The sequence below is a fragment of the Palaemon carinicauda genome, chromosome 18 (assembly GCF_036898095.1).
Source record: "Palaemon carinicauda isolate YSFRI2023 chromosome 18, ASM3689809v2, whole genome shotgun sequence".
NCBI lineage: Eukaryota > Metazoa > Arthropoda > Malacostraca > Decapoda > Palaemonidae > Palaemon > Palaemon carinicauda.
The window spans coordinates 63,201,045-63,218,775 of NC_090742.1; the positions used below are offsets into that span (position 1 = coordinate 63,201,045).

At 45.6% G+C, this 17,731-nt stretch overlaps 1 protein-coding gene across 2 annotated transcripts in view; it reads left to right on the forward strand.

The window, feature by feature from the left end:
- LOC137657853 (uncharacterized) overlaps window positions 1-17,731 on the forward strand; it is a 56,260-nt gene that overhangs the window by 21,764 nt on the left and 16,765 nt on the right. For both annotated transcript variants that reach the window (XM_068392450.1, XM_068392449.1), the window contains exon 6: window positions 162-320. In XM_068392450.1, the coding sequence (XP_068248551.1) occupies window positions 162-320 (159 nt within the window). The remainder of the gene's footprint in view (window positions 1-161; window positions 321-17,731) is intronic.

A 17,731-nucleotide genomic window follows, 5' to 3' on the forward strand; every position in this document is an offset into this window, starting at 1 on the left:
CTCTAGCCTACTGCCAAAATCAAGACTCGAACATTACATGAGGTATATGATGAATTCATGATTTTGAAGGCAAAATAGGGGGGTCGAACATTACACGAAGTCGAACATTACACGAGTATATACGGTATGATATATATACTGTACTTCCCCTACCATTACAGGATGGCCTCTTGCTCAGACTGGGAGCTGTTGTTACTGCAACTCTATTGTGGATCCAGCTTCGATCAGCTCCTCTCTTGCACACCTGGAATACAGCTCCTTATTACCTTCTAACTCAGGCAGATTTACCAAGAATAATTGAGGAACTGAAATTGCTAAAAGTAAGTTGTTTATTGGTTATTATTTTCATGATGTAACAGAAGCTTGAAATTGCTAAAAGTAAGTTGTTTATTGGTTATTATTTTCATGATGTAACAGAAGCTTGAAATTGCTAAAAGTAAGTTGTTTTTTGGGCTCAAGCCATGGCGTCCTGATGGAAGGTTCCTTTTTGGTAGCTTCCTTGGGTATAAGACTACTAAGATATTCCCAGAGAATTTAACCACAGGTTATCACAGAATTCTAACTTCTGGAGCGAGTATCTCAAAGGTTTCCCTTTAAGACATCGTAATACAACAGGGGACGCGCATGTCTGAACGCGCCACATAGCTATCTTCACCCCGAACAGAGTTAATGCTTCGGTGTGTAAGGACTGAGAATAGCTGGGAGCCGTTCCACAGCTAATCTCACTTGTGGCTACTACTGATACTCGAGACGTAAACAAACGGACGCCATTGCTCTAATGACGTCACGCCCGTCTTCATCCTTTGTTTAGTAGCTGCCCTACTTAGACGGATTTTCCCTGTGTTAACTTTATCGTTTTGCATCTTCGCTATGTCGTTACCTTCAGCCTCGCCTTCTTCTGGAAAGTTGAGTACAAGGTTCCAGTATTGTTTAATTAAGCTCTGGCCGTAAAGTAAATATTACTTTTCGAGATAATTGCTGTTTTGTGGCAGAGCTGTGCCTCTACCGGACCCGCCATTTTATGGCGTCGTTGTTGTTATGCATGTCTTATTTAGTTAGCCACAACAACATTTCCGGCATTATATACTAATCGATTACATTAGTTTATTTAGTCTTCATAGCTAGGAACTTTTATATCATGTTTAGACGCTTTTTATCGGTCATCGATTGACCTCATACCAGTCGGCTACTATAGCCCCCAGGCCAGGAGCCTACATACAAGTGTTCATGCATGATTTATTAGTGATCCTAGGCTAAGTTATGAAGATAGTGGCATTATTTTACAATACTTTTGACAGTGATGCAAATGTTTTCGCCTTCAGGGACCATATAGGGGATAGGCTAGTCAGTGATTCTTTCTAGCCTAACCTAATGATAGGACCCCTATATGCTTCCTTCATCCCCTGCCTTGGCATTCCCTCTATTTAGCCTTGATTCCTTTTCTGAGTAAAGGGATCAATTGTCTAATAGAGTATATATCGCCTCTCTGTCCTCCCTAAAGGAATGAACCCCCTTTAGGGTTGCGTCCGAGAGTGAGGTTAGGCTAGCCCTACCTCTATGGCTAGGATAGTCTATGACTTTCCTGCGATAGCGATATGTCTTCTTCCTTTCCTAGTTCAGGACTTTTAGCCCTGCTCTAGGTTAGGTTAGGAAGGTTTCTCTGTTCCATGCTGAAACTGTACTCTTGCACCGTTTTAGCTGATCTGCCTGATCTTAGGTTAGGGAGTGTCCTCCCTTTCCTTAGTGGCCGCTCTGGTACAGAAACCCTTCCTGGGAAGACTTCTCTCTTCTCCCTCCCCACCTATCTCTTGTATAGCCTAGCCTATGCTTAGGTTAGTTTATACCCATCTGTCCCCTGTCCTACAACTCCTCCTTAGGGTGGAATAGTAGGGCTACCCGAGCTTCCTTGTGCAGTCCGCTCTGGTACATATACCTTCATAGTGTCCTATAAGGTTAGTTACTAGTATAGCTCTGCATATGGGAGTCTCCCCCCCCCCTTTGGGTGTTCCCTTGCCCTCCCTTGGGCTACCTTGCTCCTGGTCCCTAGTGACCCCTGCTCATGGATGTTAGAGCCTGCCTCTATCATGGGTACACCCTCTCAGGGAGGGGGAGGGATGTCTGGAGTCCTGATGGTACTTCCTGCATCCCTTCCCCCCTCCCCCCTGTCTCTCTCCCTATCCGGGTGCCGGTCTCTTGCCGCCTCTACTGTCGGCAATACCTGCCTCCTACTTGGTGACTCTTCCTAACCTTGCCGCCAGCCCCCCGTGTACCGAGGGACTGCCGGCTGCCGCCGGCTACTACCGGCGGCTCTCCTCCTCCTAGCTTGTCGTCCGCTTGCCGGTCGGCCGCCGGAGTGCCGGCATATACTGCCGGCAACCCGGTACAGCTTTAACCATCCTTATCCCAGTCACCAATCCGGCATCCTCCGACTGCCGGAGCCGCCGCTCCCTGCCGGCGTGCCGCCATTGTGCCGGTGGCCGCCATCCTGGTATTTGACTGACTTTGAACATTGTCTGTCCTAATGCCAGAATCTATGCTGGAGCGAGCTACGGCATGCCGGCGGCTTGCCGGATGCCCCGGAGGCGTCAAGAATACTTGCACCCCCTTCCTGTAGCTATCATAGGACAATGATAGCCCTATATCGCAAACAGATAGGCTGTTTCTACTATTAAGATCAGTACCTAGTACTGCTCTATTAGTGATCATGCTGTCTCTTTGCATTCTTCTAATTCCAGCATGCTATGTGCATCTTAGCACGGCTGGTTGCCAGAAGCAGTTACCTTTTAAAAGAGGCCTTCTGGCCCTTAACTGGGAACCGAATGAATTCGGTCCCAATCTTGCCCTTGGATTTTTCCACGGAATTCCAAAATACTTGGAGCTCTAAGGAATTATATCCGGTGCCCTCGGTCACTCGGATTATCCAGGGACCACGCTTATGGTAACCAGCCGGGCGAGATGCATGGAGCATGTTCTCCTTTACTATTTTCATTCTCTATGCATCACACCTTTCATTAAGTTAAAATTAATAATTAATATTAACTTAGTTTAAGAGCCATTCTTATGACTCCCCCATACTCATTTTCTCTTTCTTCCACAGGAGGAGCAGATGAAGTGTGATTTCGCCTTCTGCGCTGTGAAACGCCCGCAGTTTTACGGGCATACGGCTTGCAGGACTCACGCCCCTTGTGCAGACAAGAAAGGGGATTTGAAGTTTTGGAATCCACTGAACTGTACGGTCTGTCAGGCTCACCTAGTTGAGGCCTTCCATAATCCTCCCTCAGCGGAGATTAGAGACATTTCTCGTGAAAAGCTGCGCAAGTGGGTGCGTGGCTTCCAGAAAAATGCTACCGGACCGTACCTGGCCACCGAAGAACTGAGGTCACTGTTGTTCCCTAAGGCCTCCCCTGACTCAGTGGTACCCAAAGACGTGATCCCCACTGTCCAAATTACGGTGGAACCTGATGTAGTCATGGCTCAGTCCATGCACGAGTGTCGTTTGGATTCCGAAGATGACGAACAGATTTCGGATGTCTCGGAAGACACGGAGAAAACGCTTATGGCTCAAGGAGCCGAAGATGACGAAGACAAGGTGGAATACGCCGAGTCGGAGCAAGAGGTCGCTCCCCCGTCCATCCCCCCTCCTACTCCTACACCGACGGAAATGTCTATTCCGTCTACCTCCTCGACTCCGGATCCTTCTTCTTCCACTCAAGAATTGATCCGACTGATTAGAGCCGTCATGGACGACAGGCTGAAGGAGAACCAGGAGTCCATCAGGTCGATGATAGGATCCAGAGAGCCGAAGAAGATTTCGGTCAAGGATCTCCCCGCTTGCTCTCATGCCAACCCGTGGAGGTATGCAGAGCATATGGTTATTGCGACCGGCAGGATCTTTGTCAGTGATAAGATCGGCACGGTCCCTTTGGAAGATGTGGAGTTCTTCCCAAACTTTGAGGCCTACCCGGACTGTTACGTCCGGCTTCGTTCCGAACCTGCCTCGAAGGAAGAGACCGAACCTAAGGAAGAGATAGTGTTCGATCTCGCAAAGGCCCAGGCTATGCTAGCCTCCGCATTCAAGAGTAGAGGCTTTACCTGCTCTAAGCTTCCGGCATTGAGCAAGAAGCACCCTACTTACGTTGCACCTGAAACTGCGGTTCTTCCATTCTTGGAAAAGGCCTTAGCTGCATGCCTTAAAGCGGCGGACGAAGGGAAACCCTGCCCTGCATTGGAGGAGTGCAGACCCTTCTCCATAGTGACCCCCCCTGACGCTCGACACTGGAAAGATGTTCAACATACTTTCGTCGTGGGAAGGCTCGATCCTGACGTCGCCGGACGTCAGTTTAATGAAGACCTCCCTAAGCTCAACGATCACCTCCTTCGTCGGGAACAAGACACAAAGGAGAGGCTTGCGGCATCTCTTTCTCATCAAGTCCAACTTGAAGTTATGGCCTGTGACACTAGAGTACCAGACCACTACATGGTACTCTCCAAATCCCACTTATTGACTGTAATGAAGGACTTGTACCACTTCATAAAGGCTCGAAGAGCCTGTCGTGAATTCGTGTTTGCCGGTGCCACCGTGAAACACGAACCCCGGAGGCTGATTTCCTCCAACATCTGGGGAAAACACCTCTTTCCTTCTGACCTTGTGAAGGAAATCACTGACAGAGCCGCCACGGAGAATAGGAACCTTCTCCACAAGTGGGGCATGTCCAGGAAAAGGAAACCCTCTCAGGACGACGGACCTCAGCCTAAGAGGAAACCCCAAAAGCCAAAACCCCAGCAACGTCAGCAAAGAAGTCAGTTTCCGGGACCCGCTACCTCCCAAGTGGTTGCCCAACCACAACAGACCTTTCAATTGGTCCCCCAACCGGTGTTGTCACAGTCACCGGTCTTCACCCCTGCCTTTGAGCAACAATCAACTACCTTTCGTGCCAAAGGTAGAGGCTCATTCAGGGGTGCAAGCAAAGACGCATCTCGCCGTCCCTCCAGAGGTAGAGGAGGAAAGGGAGCTAGCGGCCGAGGCAGCAAGTCCTCGGGACACCAGAAGCAATGAAGTGCTTCCGGTTGGACCTTCGATCCCCGGGCACACAGCATCGTCAAGAAGGGTCTAGGCTGGAGTTGGACTCAACCACCCCCAATCTTCCAGCAATTCTTCCAACAATCAACCCCCCCTCTGGAAGAATATGTTCTAGACCTCTTGAACAAGAAGGTGATAAGGAAGGTAAAGTCCACCAGGTTCCAAGGGAGACTGTTTTGTGTTCCCAAGAAGGACTCAGACAAACTCAGAGTCATTCTGGACTTATCCCCCCTCAACAAGTTCATAGCGAACAACAAATTCAAGATGCTGACGCTTCAACAAATAAGGACCCTTCTGCCTCAAGGTTCCTATACGGTCTCTATAGACCTGGCGGATGCCTACTGGCACGTTCCAATGAACCATCACGCTTCCTCCTACCTAGGATTTCGACTCCAAAGGAAAAGCTACGCCTTCCGGGCCATGCCCTTCGGCCTCAACGTGGCCCCTCGGATCTTCACAAAACTGGCGGATGCCATAGTACAACAACTCCGCCTAAGAAACGTCCAGGTGATGGCCTACCTCGACGACTGGCTAGTCTGGGCTCCATCGCCCGAAGAGTGTGCAAAGTCTTGCAACGAAGTTACCCAGTACCTAGAACACCTGGGATTCAAGATCAACGAGAAAAAATCTCGCCTCTCTCCAGCTCAGAAGTTTCAGTGGTTGGGAATCCACTGGAATCTTCAGTCACACCGCCTTTCCATCCCCCAGAAGAAAAGGAAGGAAATAGCAGGGTCTGTCAAGCGACTACTGAAATCCAAACGCATTTCAAGACGACAGCAGGAACGAGTTCTAGGCTCTCTACAATTCGCCTCGGTGACAAACCCAGTGCTTCGTGCACAGCTAAAGGATGCCGCGGGAGTCTGGAGACGCTCGGCATCCATCGCTCGAAGAGACCTCAAGAGACGGCTTCCAAACAGACTGCGACGCCTCCTAAAGCCGTGGTCGGAAGAAAAGGCCCTGAAAAGGTCCATTCCTCTCCAACACCCTCCTCCATCACTCAACATCCACACGGATGCCTCACTGGAAGGTTGGGGAGGTCACTCCCACCAGAAACAGGTTCAAGGTACCTGGTCTCCACTATTCAAGACGTTCCACATAAACATCTTGGAGGCTATGGCGGTCCTTCTAACACTGAAGAAGTTATCCCCGCCGCCCTCGATCCACATCCGTCTAACCCTAGACAACTCGGTGGTAGTTCGTTGTCTCAATCGCCAAGGCTCAAGATCGCCCCAGATAAATCAGGTGCTTCTCCCAATCTTCCATCTGGCAGAGAAGAAGAAGTGGCACCTGTCTGCAGTTCACCTACAAGGATTCCGCAACGTGACAGCGGATGCTCTATCTCGGACAAACCCGATAGAGTCGGAATGGTCTCTAGACGCAAGATCGTTCTCCTTCATCTCTCACCAAGTCCCAGAACTTCAGATAGATCTCTTTGCAACGAGCGACAACAATCAACTTCCTCTGTACGTAGCCCCGTACGAGGACCCCAAAGTAGAAGCAGTGGATGCCATGTCACTGGACTGGAACAGATGGTCCAAGATCTACCTGTTCCCTCCCACCAACCTTCTGTTGAAAGTCCTCTCCAAACTGAGAACCTTCAAAGGGACAGCGGCCCTAGTGGCTCCCAAGTGGCCCCGGAGCAACTGGTACCCCCTGGTCCTGGAGCTGCAGCCCAAGCTGATCCCTCTCCCGGGCCCAGTTCTCTCTCAACAAGTACAGAAGTCGACTGTCTTCGCTTCATCATCGAAAATCAAGGACCTTCATCTCATGATTTTCTCTCCCTTGCCGCAAAGAAGAGGTTTGGGATCTCGAAGAAAAGTCTAGACTTCCTAGAGGAATATAAGACCGAATCCACGAGACGGCAATATGAATCTTCCTGGAGGAAATGGGTCTCCTTTGTCAAGACAAAAAATCCTAAAGAAATCACGATTGATTTCTGTATGTCCTTCTTTATTCACCTTCATGGACAAGGATTAGCAGCCAATACGATTTCAACCTGCAAATCGGCCTTGACTAGACCAATTCTATATGCTTTCCAAATTGACCTGTCCAACGACATCTTCAACAAATTACCAAAAGCATGTGCTCGCCTACGTCCAGCACCCCCACCGAAACCGATCTCCTGGTCACTAGACAAGGTACTCCATTTCGCCTCCAACTTGGACAACGATTCATGCCCCCTCAAGGATCTGACTCAGAAAGTTATATTTTTATTTGCTCTCGCTTCGGGAGCTCGAGTCAGCGAAATAGTGGCATTATCAAGAGAAGAAGGACACATCCTGTTTACCGATTCAGGAGAAGTGACCCTCTCCCCTGATCCGACGTTTCTCGCTAAAAATGAATTACCCACCAAAAGATGGGGCCCTTGGAGAATATGCCCCCTGAAGGAGGATGTCTCTCTATGTCCAGTAGAGAGCCTCAAGGTCTATCTTCGCAGAACTTCGAACTTTGGTGGAGGCCAACTCTTCAAAGGAGAAACATCGGGCAGCGACCTGTCACTGAAACAATTAAGAGCGAAAATCACCTACTTCATTCGCAGAGCGGATCCGAACAGTACACCCGCTGGTCATGATCCTAGAAAAGTGGCATCTTCTCTGAATTTCTTTCAGAGCATGGACTTTGAAAGCCTTAAAAACTTTACGGGCTGGAAGTCCTCGCGAGTTTTCTTTAAACACTATGCGAAACAAGTGCACGAAGTCAAACATTTTGTGGTAGCCGCAGGTAGTGTTATGAAACCTGCACCTAACTCTGCGTAGAACAGTGAGTTACTTGGGACTCTAACTCTTCGGGTGCCTATGTTGACCCTCGAGCGATTCATAGTGATGTCGAAAAACACTTAGTGCTTTTATAACTGTTCTTATCCCAGGTGAAATGTCATAGTGTCACACAAGTGCCGCATGCCTTGAGCATGATGTGTTTTAATTAAAGACTTGCGTTCCTCGAGAACGAGTACCTACTAATATCCTGAAATTCCTTTTCAGATTCAAGAGCAAGCCTTTATTTTCTATGTACATTATTATTACTGTAAATGAACTTTACTTTTTGCTGTAAATTATTTAATTTCTGCATTTGTGAAATAAAATTTCTATTTTATTACTTGTGCGTCTCTATCAGCTCCTACTTACTATGAAATACATACCTGTCATAGTTTTATTTATTCCTCCTTTCTTATGGTTATGAAGAATTTAAGATATCTAATCCTAAATTATATTCACCCTGACTAAGTAAGGTTCCTACACGAATACTTACTTCTGATACCCAAGAGATGAACTCTATACACAGTGTCCAACCACCACTGGTCTAATTTCAGAATGTTCCTATACAAATACCAAACATTCAGCTTCATCTCTAAGTTCTTCAAGTTCTTCTCTCAGGATGAATAGCCCTTCAATACCACTTTGACGTCGGCATAGCCCATGGGAACTTCACTGCCAAGGGGGGCAGGATACTTCGTCCCTATGGTTCTTTATCTAAGATTACTTTGCTGTTTTGTCAATGCCTAGGCACTTAATACTAGGGGAAAATCTACCACGATACATTGATTCTCTGGTACTCTTCCATCAGGACGCCATGGCTTGAGCCCAAAAAACGGATTTTGAGCGAAGCGAAAAATCTATTTTTGGGTGAGATAGCCATGGCGTCCTGATGGACCCTCCCTACTACTTCGTCCAGTTTTGTTCCCACCCTGTGCTACTGTATCATGGTGATGGGCAGCAACTGGCTTCAGGATGAAGACGGGCGTGACGTCATTAGAGCAATGGCGTCCGTTTGTTTACGTCTCGAGTATCAGTAGTAGCCACGAGTGAGATTAGCTGTGGAACGGCTCCCAGCTATTCTCAGTCCTTACACACCGAAGCATTAACTCTGTTCGGGGTGAAGATAGCTATGTGGCGCGTTCAGACATGCGCGTCCCCTGTTGTATTACGATGTCTTAAAGGGAAACCTTTGAGATACTCGCTCCAGAAGTTAGAATTCTGTGATAACCTGTGGTTAAATTCTCTGGGAATATCTTAGTAGTCTTATACCCAAGGAAGCTACCAAAAAGGAACCTTCCATCAGGATGCCATGGCTATCTCACCCAAAAATAGATTTTTCGCTTCGCTCAAAATCCGTTTATTGGTTATTATTTTCATGATGTAACAGAAGCTTGAAATTGCTAAAAGTAAGTTGTTTATTGGTTATTATTTTCATGATGTAACAGAAGCTTGAAATTGCTAAAAGTAAGTTGTTTATTGGTTATTATTGTCGTGATGTAACAGAAGCTGATATATATTTGCCTAAAATCACACAGTGGAACATCTTTGTTTGCCTAGCCTAGAATCTCTTGTTTCACTCTTGGTGTCTACTGAACTTGGATTCTCTTGACTGAGTGTTTTTAATTTTGGTTAAATATTGAAAAAAGACTACGAAGCTACAGTACTGTATTGCAAAAATAAGACCTCCAACAGAAAACTCAGTTTGCGGTACAGTACTAAGGTTTTTGGCACTACACTCAACTCTCATTATATATGTATCACCATACAACGCAATTCGAAATGTAAAATTTTACGTTAAAAATTACCAAATGCTGTACAGCATTGTTAAAAAGTGCATTTTCAATATTAAACTTACCCGATGATCATATAGCTGTCAGCTCTGCTGCCCGACAGAAAAAACCTACGGGCGGAATACGCCAGCGATCGCTATACAGGTGGGGGTGTACATCAACAGCGCCATCTGTCAAGTAGGTACTCAAGTACTCGATGTCAACATAGAACCAATTTTCTCTCTGTCGTGCCACTGGCAAGACCTACTAAATACGCTGTTACTAACTGGATTTGTTTTCACAACTATTTGGTGAAGTACACTATTCCAGTTTTGAGCTTTCGCTATGCAGGGGTTTTATCTTCATTTCAAAACTTGAACTCGTTTTGGATAGATTTAATTATGGTGACAAAGAGAGTATGGACTCTCTTTCACTTTTAAATGGCCGACCCTTCCCTTAGACGGAAGTGTGTTTAGGTTTTTAGTAATTTTGCTTAACACGTTATAGATCTATATATTTTATATCTCTCCGCCTTTATTAGGCCTCTTCGATTAACTTTCCTTTTATTATAAACATATACAGTAAAAATAAATTTTTATGTTTTGTTTATATGCGACCTTTTCTGATAGTAGGCAGTCCTAACTTGGAACCGAAGTTAATCAACGTTGAGCCCGTTATTTCGTATTTAACCTTTAAAGAATTTAAAACTTTTAAAATTAATGTTTTATGAAAGAATTTCTTTGATAGTCTACGTACTGTTTTCAAAGATGAACTAACGTTTAGTTTTTTAGTCTACGCAGTTGTTGACGTTCAGGACGTTCAACATGCGCTCTATCGTTACGATAGAGAGAGAGTGTATCACGGTTTCACTTTGCAGTAAGAGTAAACCGATTCTGGCGTTTCGTTCATTCTTTCTTAGCTTAAATGGTTTAAATTCTAAATTAAAGGAACTTTTTATTTGGAAAACTTTTCAGTTTTTTTCCTTTAACAATAACATGTTTTGACGATATATAATTGGGCTCTTCTCTCAGGTGCGAATTCTTGAGAGAAAGAGAGAGATAGAGACGGAGGGAGAGAGAGGAGAAAAAAACGTTTCGTTCAAGCGGGTAACGTTGTTCTCGTTTTACTCTCCTCCCTAGTCGCTGTAGGGGAAGAAGGTAAAACGTTTCTAGGGTTTTATTCTTGTTCCCAGGCTATGTGCGGTGAGAGATTGTAAACGTAGTTTATTTGAACTAGTATTTAGTCTCTTTCCCAGCCACTGAATTCTTTATCTTTATATATATGTTTTCTGTTGCATTATACGACTGTTTTCGCAGTGAAATAAGTGCAAAACAGAAAATCAGAGTGATAAAGTGATATGCGCAAAGTGTTACAGTGTTGCGTCCGAGGGTTCGTCTGTTCGTGCCTGTCGTTCACCTAGTCCGGGACCTCTTGCAAGCTCCCAAGCCCGGGGGAGAAGTAATGTCGAACGACTTATGGGTTCTTCAGGCCTTGATCAGCGAACAGACGTTTTTCCCTCCGTGGTTTCGGGCGTATCTACCCAAGATCGCCCCACCCACACTAAGACGAGAGAGCCCATTTACTTCTCGTCTGCGGAAGAGGTTTCTCGTAAGAAACCTTGGACCAAGGTCTCGCAGCTTATTAAGTGCAAGTCGGTCCCTTCCGCGCAAGTCCAACGGCCCAGGTGTAGCCACTGGGTCAGTTCGGACTCGCTGCAGTCATCCGACGACTGCACACCTCCTAAGAGAGGCAAGGTGGTACCGCAACAGGCAGTAACTCCGTCTGTTGCCGCACCCGCTGTTTTAGACCCTCAGTCACAACGGACAGTAGCTCCGTCTGTTGCCGCTTTTGTAGACCCTAAGTGGTCTTTACTGCAGTCTATGCAGACTCAGTTAGCTGCGGTTATGCAGGAGTTTCGTGCGGAGAAGGTTAACGCTGCACCCGTTAGCCTACAACCTGCCACGGTTGTGCGCCCAGCTCACGCTGAGGCTGCCTGCTCCCACACTCCGACTGCGGAGAAGGTTGACGATGCACCCGTTTGCCTACAACCTGCCACGGTTGTGCGCCCAGCTCACGCTGAGGCTGCCTGCTCCCACACTCCGACTGCGGAGAAGGTTGACGATGCACACGTTTGCCTACAACCTGCCACGGTTGTGCGCCCAGCAGACGCTGCGGCTGCCTGCTCCCACACTCTGGCTGTGAGAGCTCCTCCACCCATGCGCAGTCGACCCTGCCAGACGCATGCTGACTCCCACAGACGCACGGAGCACTCCGTTTTCGTGCGTGTGCTACCACAACACAGGAGGGTGGAGTTAAGTTGCCGTGTTTTGACACGGTGCGTCAGCCTCCGCAACCCACTGTGGTTACCGCCACTCGCCCGCAGCAGACTAGTCAGTCAGGAGTTGAGGCTTCCCCACACAGCTTTGGTTGTTGCCAGCTCACAGACTGTCAAGCAGTTACATAACGTTGCCTTCTGGTCTGCTACTTATGCACCAGTGCTGTATGTCCTCACGCACCTGTTGTGGTTGACTGTTCAGTTTTTGACAGTTCACAGACTGTCAAGCAGTTACATAACGTTGCCTTCTGGTCTACTGCTAATGCACCAGTGAGACCCTCACTGAGATAACCTAGCTTTTCTCGGTCTAGGTTCCTGTAGATGAGAAAGTGCTGTTCTCCCTCCTACTGATATTCCTTTGAGGACTCTGTCATTTGGAGAGGAGCCTTAAGCTGCTTAGCCTTCTATGGACTTTAAATAAACTGGCTTATAGAGCGAGAGTCTGATAGGACACGAGAGAAGTTCTTGGCTTGGGAGTTCATGCCTCTGCCCAGGTAGACTTCTCAATTCTGGTAGACTCGCCCTGGCGCCTAGCCAGGAGACGCTCCAAGTTGTTTACAGGTCAACTTCTCAACTTTTGTGAGCCTTTGAAGTTTTACTGTACTATTATGTCACACATAACAAGGCTTTCAGGGATGGTAAATGGTTCCGCCTCAGTCGCTAACCCCGTCTGTTGCCACACCTGCTCCCGTAGACCTTAAAGGGCTTTGCTGCAAGACATGCAGTCCAAGCTTGCGTCCTTGATAGAGGACTTAAATGCGGAGAAGAACCTTCTGGCCAACAACCTTCCAACCGGTTGGTTGTGCGCACTGTTGACGCTGAGGTAACCTACTCGCGTCTGCCAGTACTCGCGTCTGCCAGTTAAGATGGTTCCTCCACCGATGCGACCCAGTGTGGGTTGTCAGTCGCACGTTGATGTTAAGCGACGCTCGGAGGTGGTTGTTGACATTCAGGACGTTCAACAACCAGCAGAGGTGACTTGTTGTGACGCAGTGCGTCAACCTCAGCAACCCGGTAGGGTGTTGACTGCACAACCCAGACAGTCTAGACAGTTTCGGGTTGACGCTGTACTTCCTCGCGCACCCATGGTTGTTGACAGTTCACAGACTGTGCAGCAGTTCCATGTTTTTGCGTCCGGCTCCGTCACGCATCCACCAGTGCGACCGGATTCAGCGAGTCAGACGTTGCCCACTCCGTTGCCGTTTCCTCATCAGTTTCGGATGAGGAACCCTCTGATGAGGACGTTGCTGAACAAGACGATCAGCCCCCAGCCCTGCTATCCATCCAGAAGATGCTGAAGAAGGAACGCTGCCTGTCAGGCTGTGGATGAGTCTGGTAGGGACACTGTCATCCGTGGATCAATTTGTGTCACTAGGAAGACTACACCTCCGTCCTCTTCTACTCCATCTAGCTTTTCACTGGAAAAAGGACAAGACGCTAGAAGCAGTCTCGATCCCGGTTTCCGGAAAGATAAAGTCTGGCCTGACTTGGTGAAAGGACTTTATCAACCTTAGAAGGGTCTTCCCCTGACTGTTCAGCCTCCCAACCACGTTCTCTTCTCGGACGCATCGGACGTAGGCTGGGGTGCGACATTAGGGGGTAGGGAATGCTCGGGATTATGGAACTCGAGTCAAAGGACAATGCATTTCAACTGCAAGAAGCTACTGGCAGTACGTCTGACCTGGGAAAGCTTCAGGTCTCTCCTTCAAGGCAAAGTGGTGGAGGTGAACTCGGACAACACCCGGCTTTGACGTACATCTCCAAGCAAGGAGGGACCTACTCTCTGACATGGTACGAGATCGCAAGGGACCTCCTCAACTGGTCAACAGGTCTAGACTTTTCACTAGTAACGAGGTTCATCCAAGGCAACTTGAATGTCATAGCAGATTGTCTCAGTAGGAAGGGACAAATAATTCCAACAGATTGGACCCTCCACAAGGATGTATGCAAGAGACTTTGGGCCACCTGGGGCCAGCCAACCATAGATCTCTTCGCAACCTCGATGACCAAGAGGCTCCCAATAGTTTGCTCACCTATCCCAGACCCAGCAGTAGTTCATATAGATGCCTTTCTACTAGATTGGTCACATCTAGATCTATATGCATTCCCTCCGTTCAAGATTGTCAACAAGGTACTGCAGAAGTTCGCCTCTCACGAAGGGACAAGGTTGACGCTAGTTGCTTCCCTCTGGCCCGCGAGAGAATAACTCACCGAGGTACTTCGATGGCTAGTAGACGTTCCCAGAACACTTCCCCTAAGGGTGGACCTTCTACGTCAGCCACGCGTAAAGAAGGTACACCAAGACCTCCACGCTCTTCGTCTGACGGCCTTCAGACTATCGAAAAACTCTCGAGAGCTAGAGGCTTTACGAAGGAGGCAACCAGAGCGTTTGCTAGAGCAAGGAGAACATCCACCCTTAGAATCTACCAATCGAAGTGGGAAATCTTCCGAAACTGGTGCAAGTCAGTATCCGTATCCTCGACCAGTACCTCTGTAACTCAAATAGCTGACTTTCTCTTATATCTGAGGAAAGAACGATTTCTTTCAGCTCCCACTATCAAGGGTTACAGAAGCATGTTGGCATCAGTCTTCCGTCACAGAGGCTTAGATCTTTCCAACAATAAAGATCTACAAGACCTCCTTAAGTCTTTTGAGACCACGAAGGAGCGTCGTTTGGTTACACCTGGTTGGAATTTAGACGTGGTACTAAGATTCCTTATGTCAGACAGGTTCGAACCGCTTCAATCAGCCTCCCTGAAAGATCTCACCTTTAAGACTCTTTTCCTGATATGCTTAACCACAGCTAAAAGAGTCAGTGAGATTCATGCCTTCAGCAAGAACATCGGATTCTCATCCGAAACGGCTACATGTTCTACAACTTGGTTTTCTAGCCAAACACGAGCTGCCTTCTCGGCCTTGACCAATATCGTTCGATATTCCAAACTTATCGTATGGTTGGAAATGAACTAGAAAGAGTATTATGCCCTGTAAGAGCTCTTAAGTTCTTTTTAAAAACCTTTACGAGGCCCGTCTGAAGCTTTATGGTGTTCAGTTAAGAATCCATCTTTGCCTATGTCAGAGAATTCTTTATCCCATTTTTATCAGACTGTTAATACGAGAAGCTCATTCCCATCTGAATGAGGAAGACCAAGCTTTGCTGAAGGTAAGGACACACGAAGTTAGAACTGTCGCAACTTCCGTGGCCTTTAAACAAAATAGATCTCTGCAAAGTATATTCGACGCAACCTATTGGAAAAGCAAATCAGTGTTCGCGTCTTTTATCTTAAGAATGTCCAGTCTCTTTACGAGAACTGCTACACTCTGGGACCATTCGTAGCAACGAGTGCAGTAGTGGTGAGGGCTCCACCACTACAATTCCCTAATTCCATAACCTTTTTAATCTTTCTCTTGAAATGTTTTATTATTGTTTTTGGGTTGTCCGGAAGGCTAAGAAGCCTTTCGCATCCTACTTGATTTGGCGGGTGGTCAAAGTCATTTCTTGAGAAGCGCCTAGATTAGAGGTTTTGATGAGGACCTTTAGTATGGGTTGCAACCCTTCATACTTCAGCTCCTAGGAGTCGCTCAGCATCCTATGAGGATCGCGAGGCTCAGTAAGGAAGACGTACTTAAAAAGGCAGAGTAATTGTTCAAGTCGACTTCCTTACCAGGTACTTATTTATTTTATGTTTGTTATTTTGAATAACTGCTAAAATGAAATACGGAATACTTAGCTCATAATAATGTCAACATGTAATGCTGGTCTCTACCCACCCCCCTGGGTGTGAATCAGCTATATGATCATCGGGTAAGTTTAATATTGAAAAATGTTATTTTCATTAGTAAAATAAATTTTTGAATATACTTACCCGATGATCATAAATTAAAGGACCCACCCATCCTCCCCAATAGAGACCCAGTGGACAGAGGAGAAAATTGGTTCTATGTTGACATCGAGTACTTGAGTACCTACTTGACAGATGGCGCTGTTGATGTACACCCCCACCTGTATAGCGATCGCTGGCGTATTCCGCCCGTAGGTTTTTTCTGTCGGGCAGCAGAGCTGACAGCTATATGATCATCGGGTAAGTATATTCAAAAATTTATTTTACTAATGAAAATAACATATTCAGACATGATATTTATCATTAATAATTATTGAATAATATTTTACAATGTTATATTAACAATTCTCAAAGTACGTAAATGAAAATGTGTAATTTAGAGTTGAAAATCTAAAAAAAAAATTAATTAAAACATAAAATTTTGAGTTAGAAATCAACAATTATAGCCTAATATTAAAAAGCACAAGTCAAAACATGAAATTGTCTGAAAACCGATATAATGGTTTTGATATAACATGATATAATACAAGACTATGAAATTCAAGAAGAAAAATTTCACAAGCTTTATAATCAAGCACCGCGAAGCTTAAAACTATAAATAATCATGCATTAGCAACATGAATTATACACTCCGGTAAACTTTTATATACAATTAAACTTAACAGCTGATAAAATATGAGAGAAATATTTCAAATAAAACCATTTAAGTTACTGTAGTATGGTAGATTGAAAATGATAGTTCAAGTAATAATGTATTCATTTAGGAAATTAAAAATATCCTTCGGTAGTTTGCCTTAATCACCTGATTTTGAAAGCATAGACAATAGTGCCGACCAACTTATAAACACAAACAGAAAATATTTAAATTTGCGATGTTTTTATTTCTTATTACGATACGAATGTGTGAATATTACGTGCATTATTAGTGGATACAGTAAAGATTTATTTATTTGTACAGAAGAATACATGGGGCATTTAGTTAAAGTGTCGACATTACATTTACTTACAAATGTATGGTTGGCTAACTCCTGCTTTCACTGACATGATTGGATGAATAACTCACCACAATTCACGATACATTGACATTAATTTCATTCTTAAACTCAGGTTTATTAAATATAGTAATATGTAATCAGGAGCCTTTGGAGTTTATGGGGACACGCCGAGAAAAATTGGACAACTACTAACCCCAACTCACTCTCCCCCCTAACCTGACCTATAAGCCGTATCCTTACCTTCCTAATGACCTAACGGGGGGGGGGGGGGGGGCTGCGACCCCCCAAACCACTGTCGCTATCATATAAACCCCACAAACCCAACCTAACCGAACCTAGTAGTTCCCAGGTCACAGCCCCTAGGCGGGGGCAAGCCCCCGGACCCCCTTCTTGGGCTGAACTTAGAAACTATAAAATAACTTCATATTATGGCACTGTATATCGGATTATAGTAAAGCACATCTTCCCCATAAGGAAAAACGATTGGGCTAGTAATAAGAAAGATATCGCCCTGTCCCGATAAACTACATTCACCCCTGTAATTAATACATTTATTCATTTTAGGTAAAATACAGTTCATTCAGATATAATATGAAAGTTGGGAACTTATGGTCCACATTAGACACACTTAGCATATATTTTTATGAGAAAAATTCATTTTGTATACGCAGTAGTTTTTGGAAACTAATTAGTCACGGATAACGAGAGTTAAGCCTAAGGGATTTAATGATATTTATTATGAAGGAAGGAATACATGTGTGTGTTGTTGATTTATACTTAATAACTTACCTTATATTCCCTAAATATAGGTATTGGCAACTAGAATAATCCTAACTCTAGGAATCCAAATTTATCCCTGAAATTATATATTTGGTGGTGGACGTTCCTAAATCTTGCGAATAATTATTAAATTCAAAATTCAAAGAAAGTCAAACCTGTAATGTTAATCTGTCC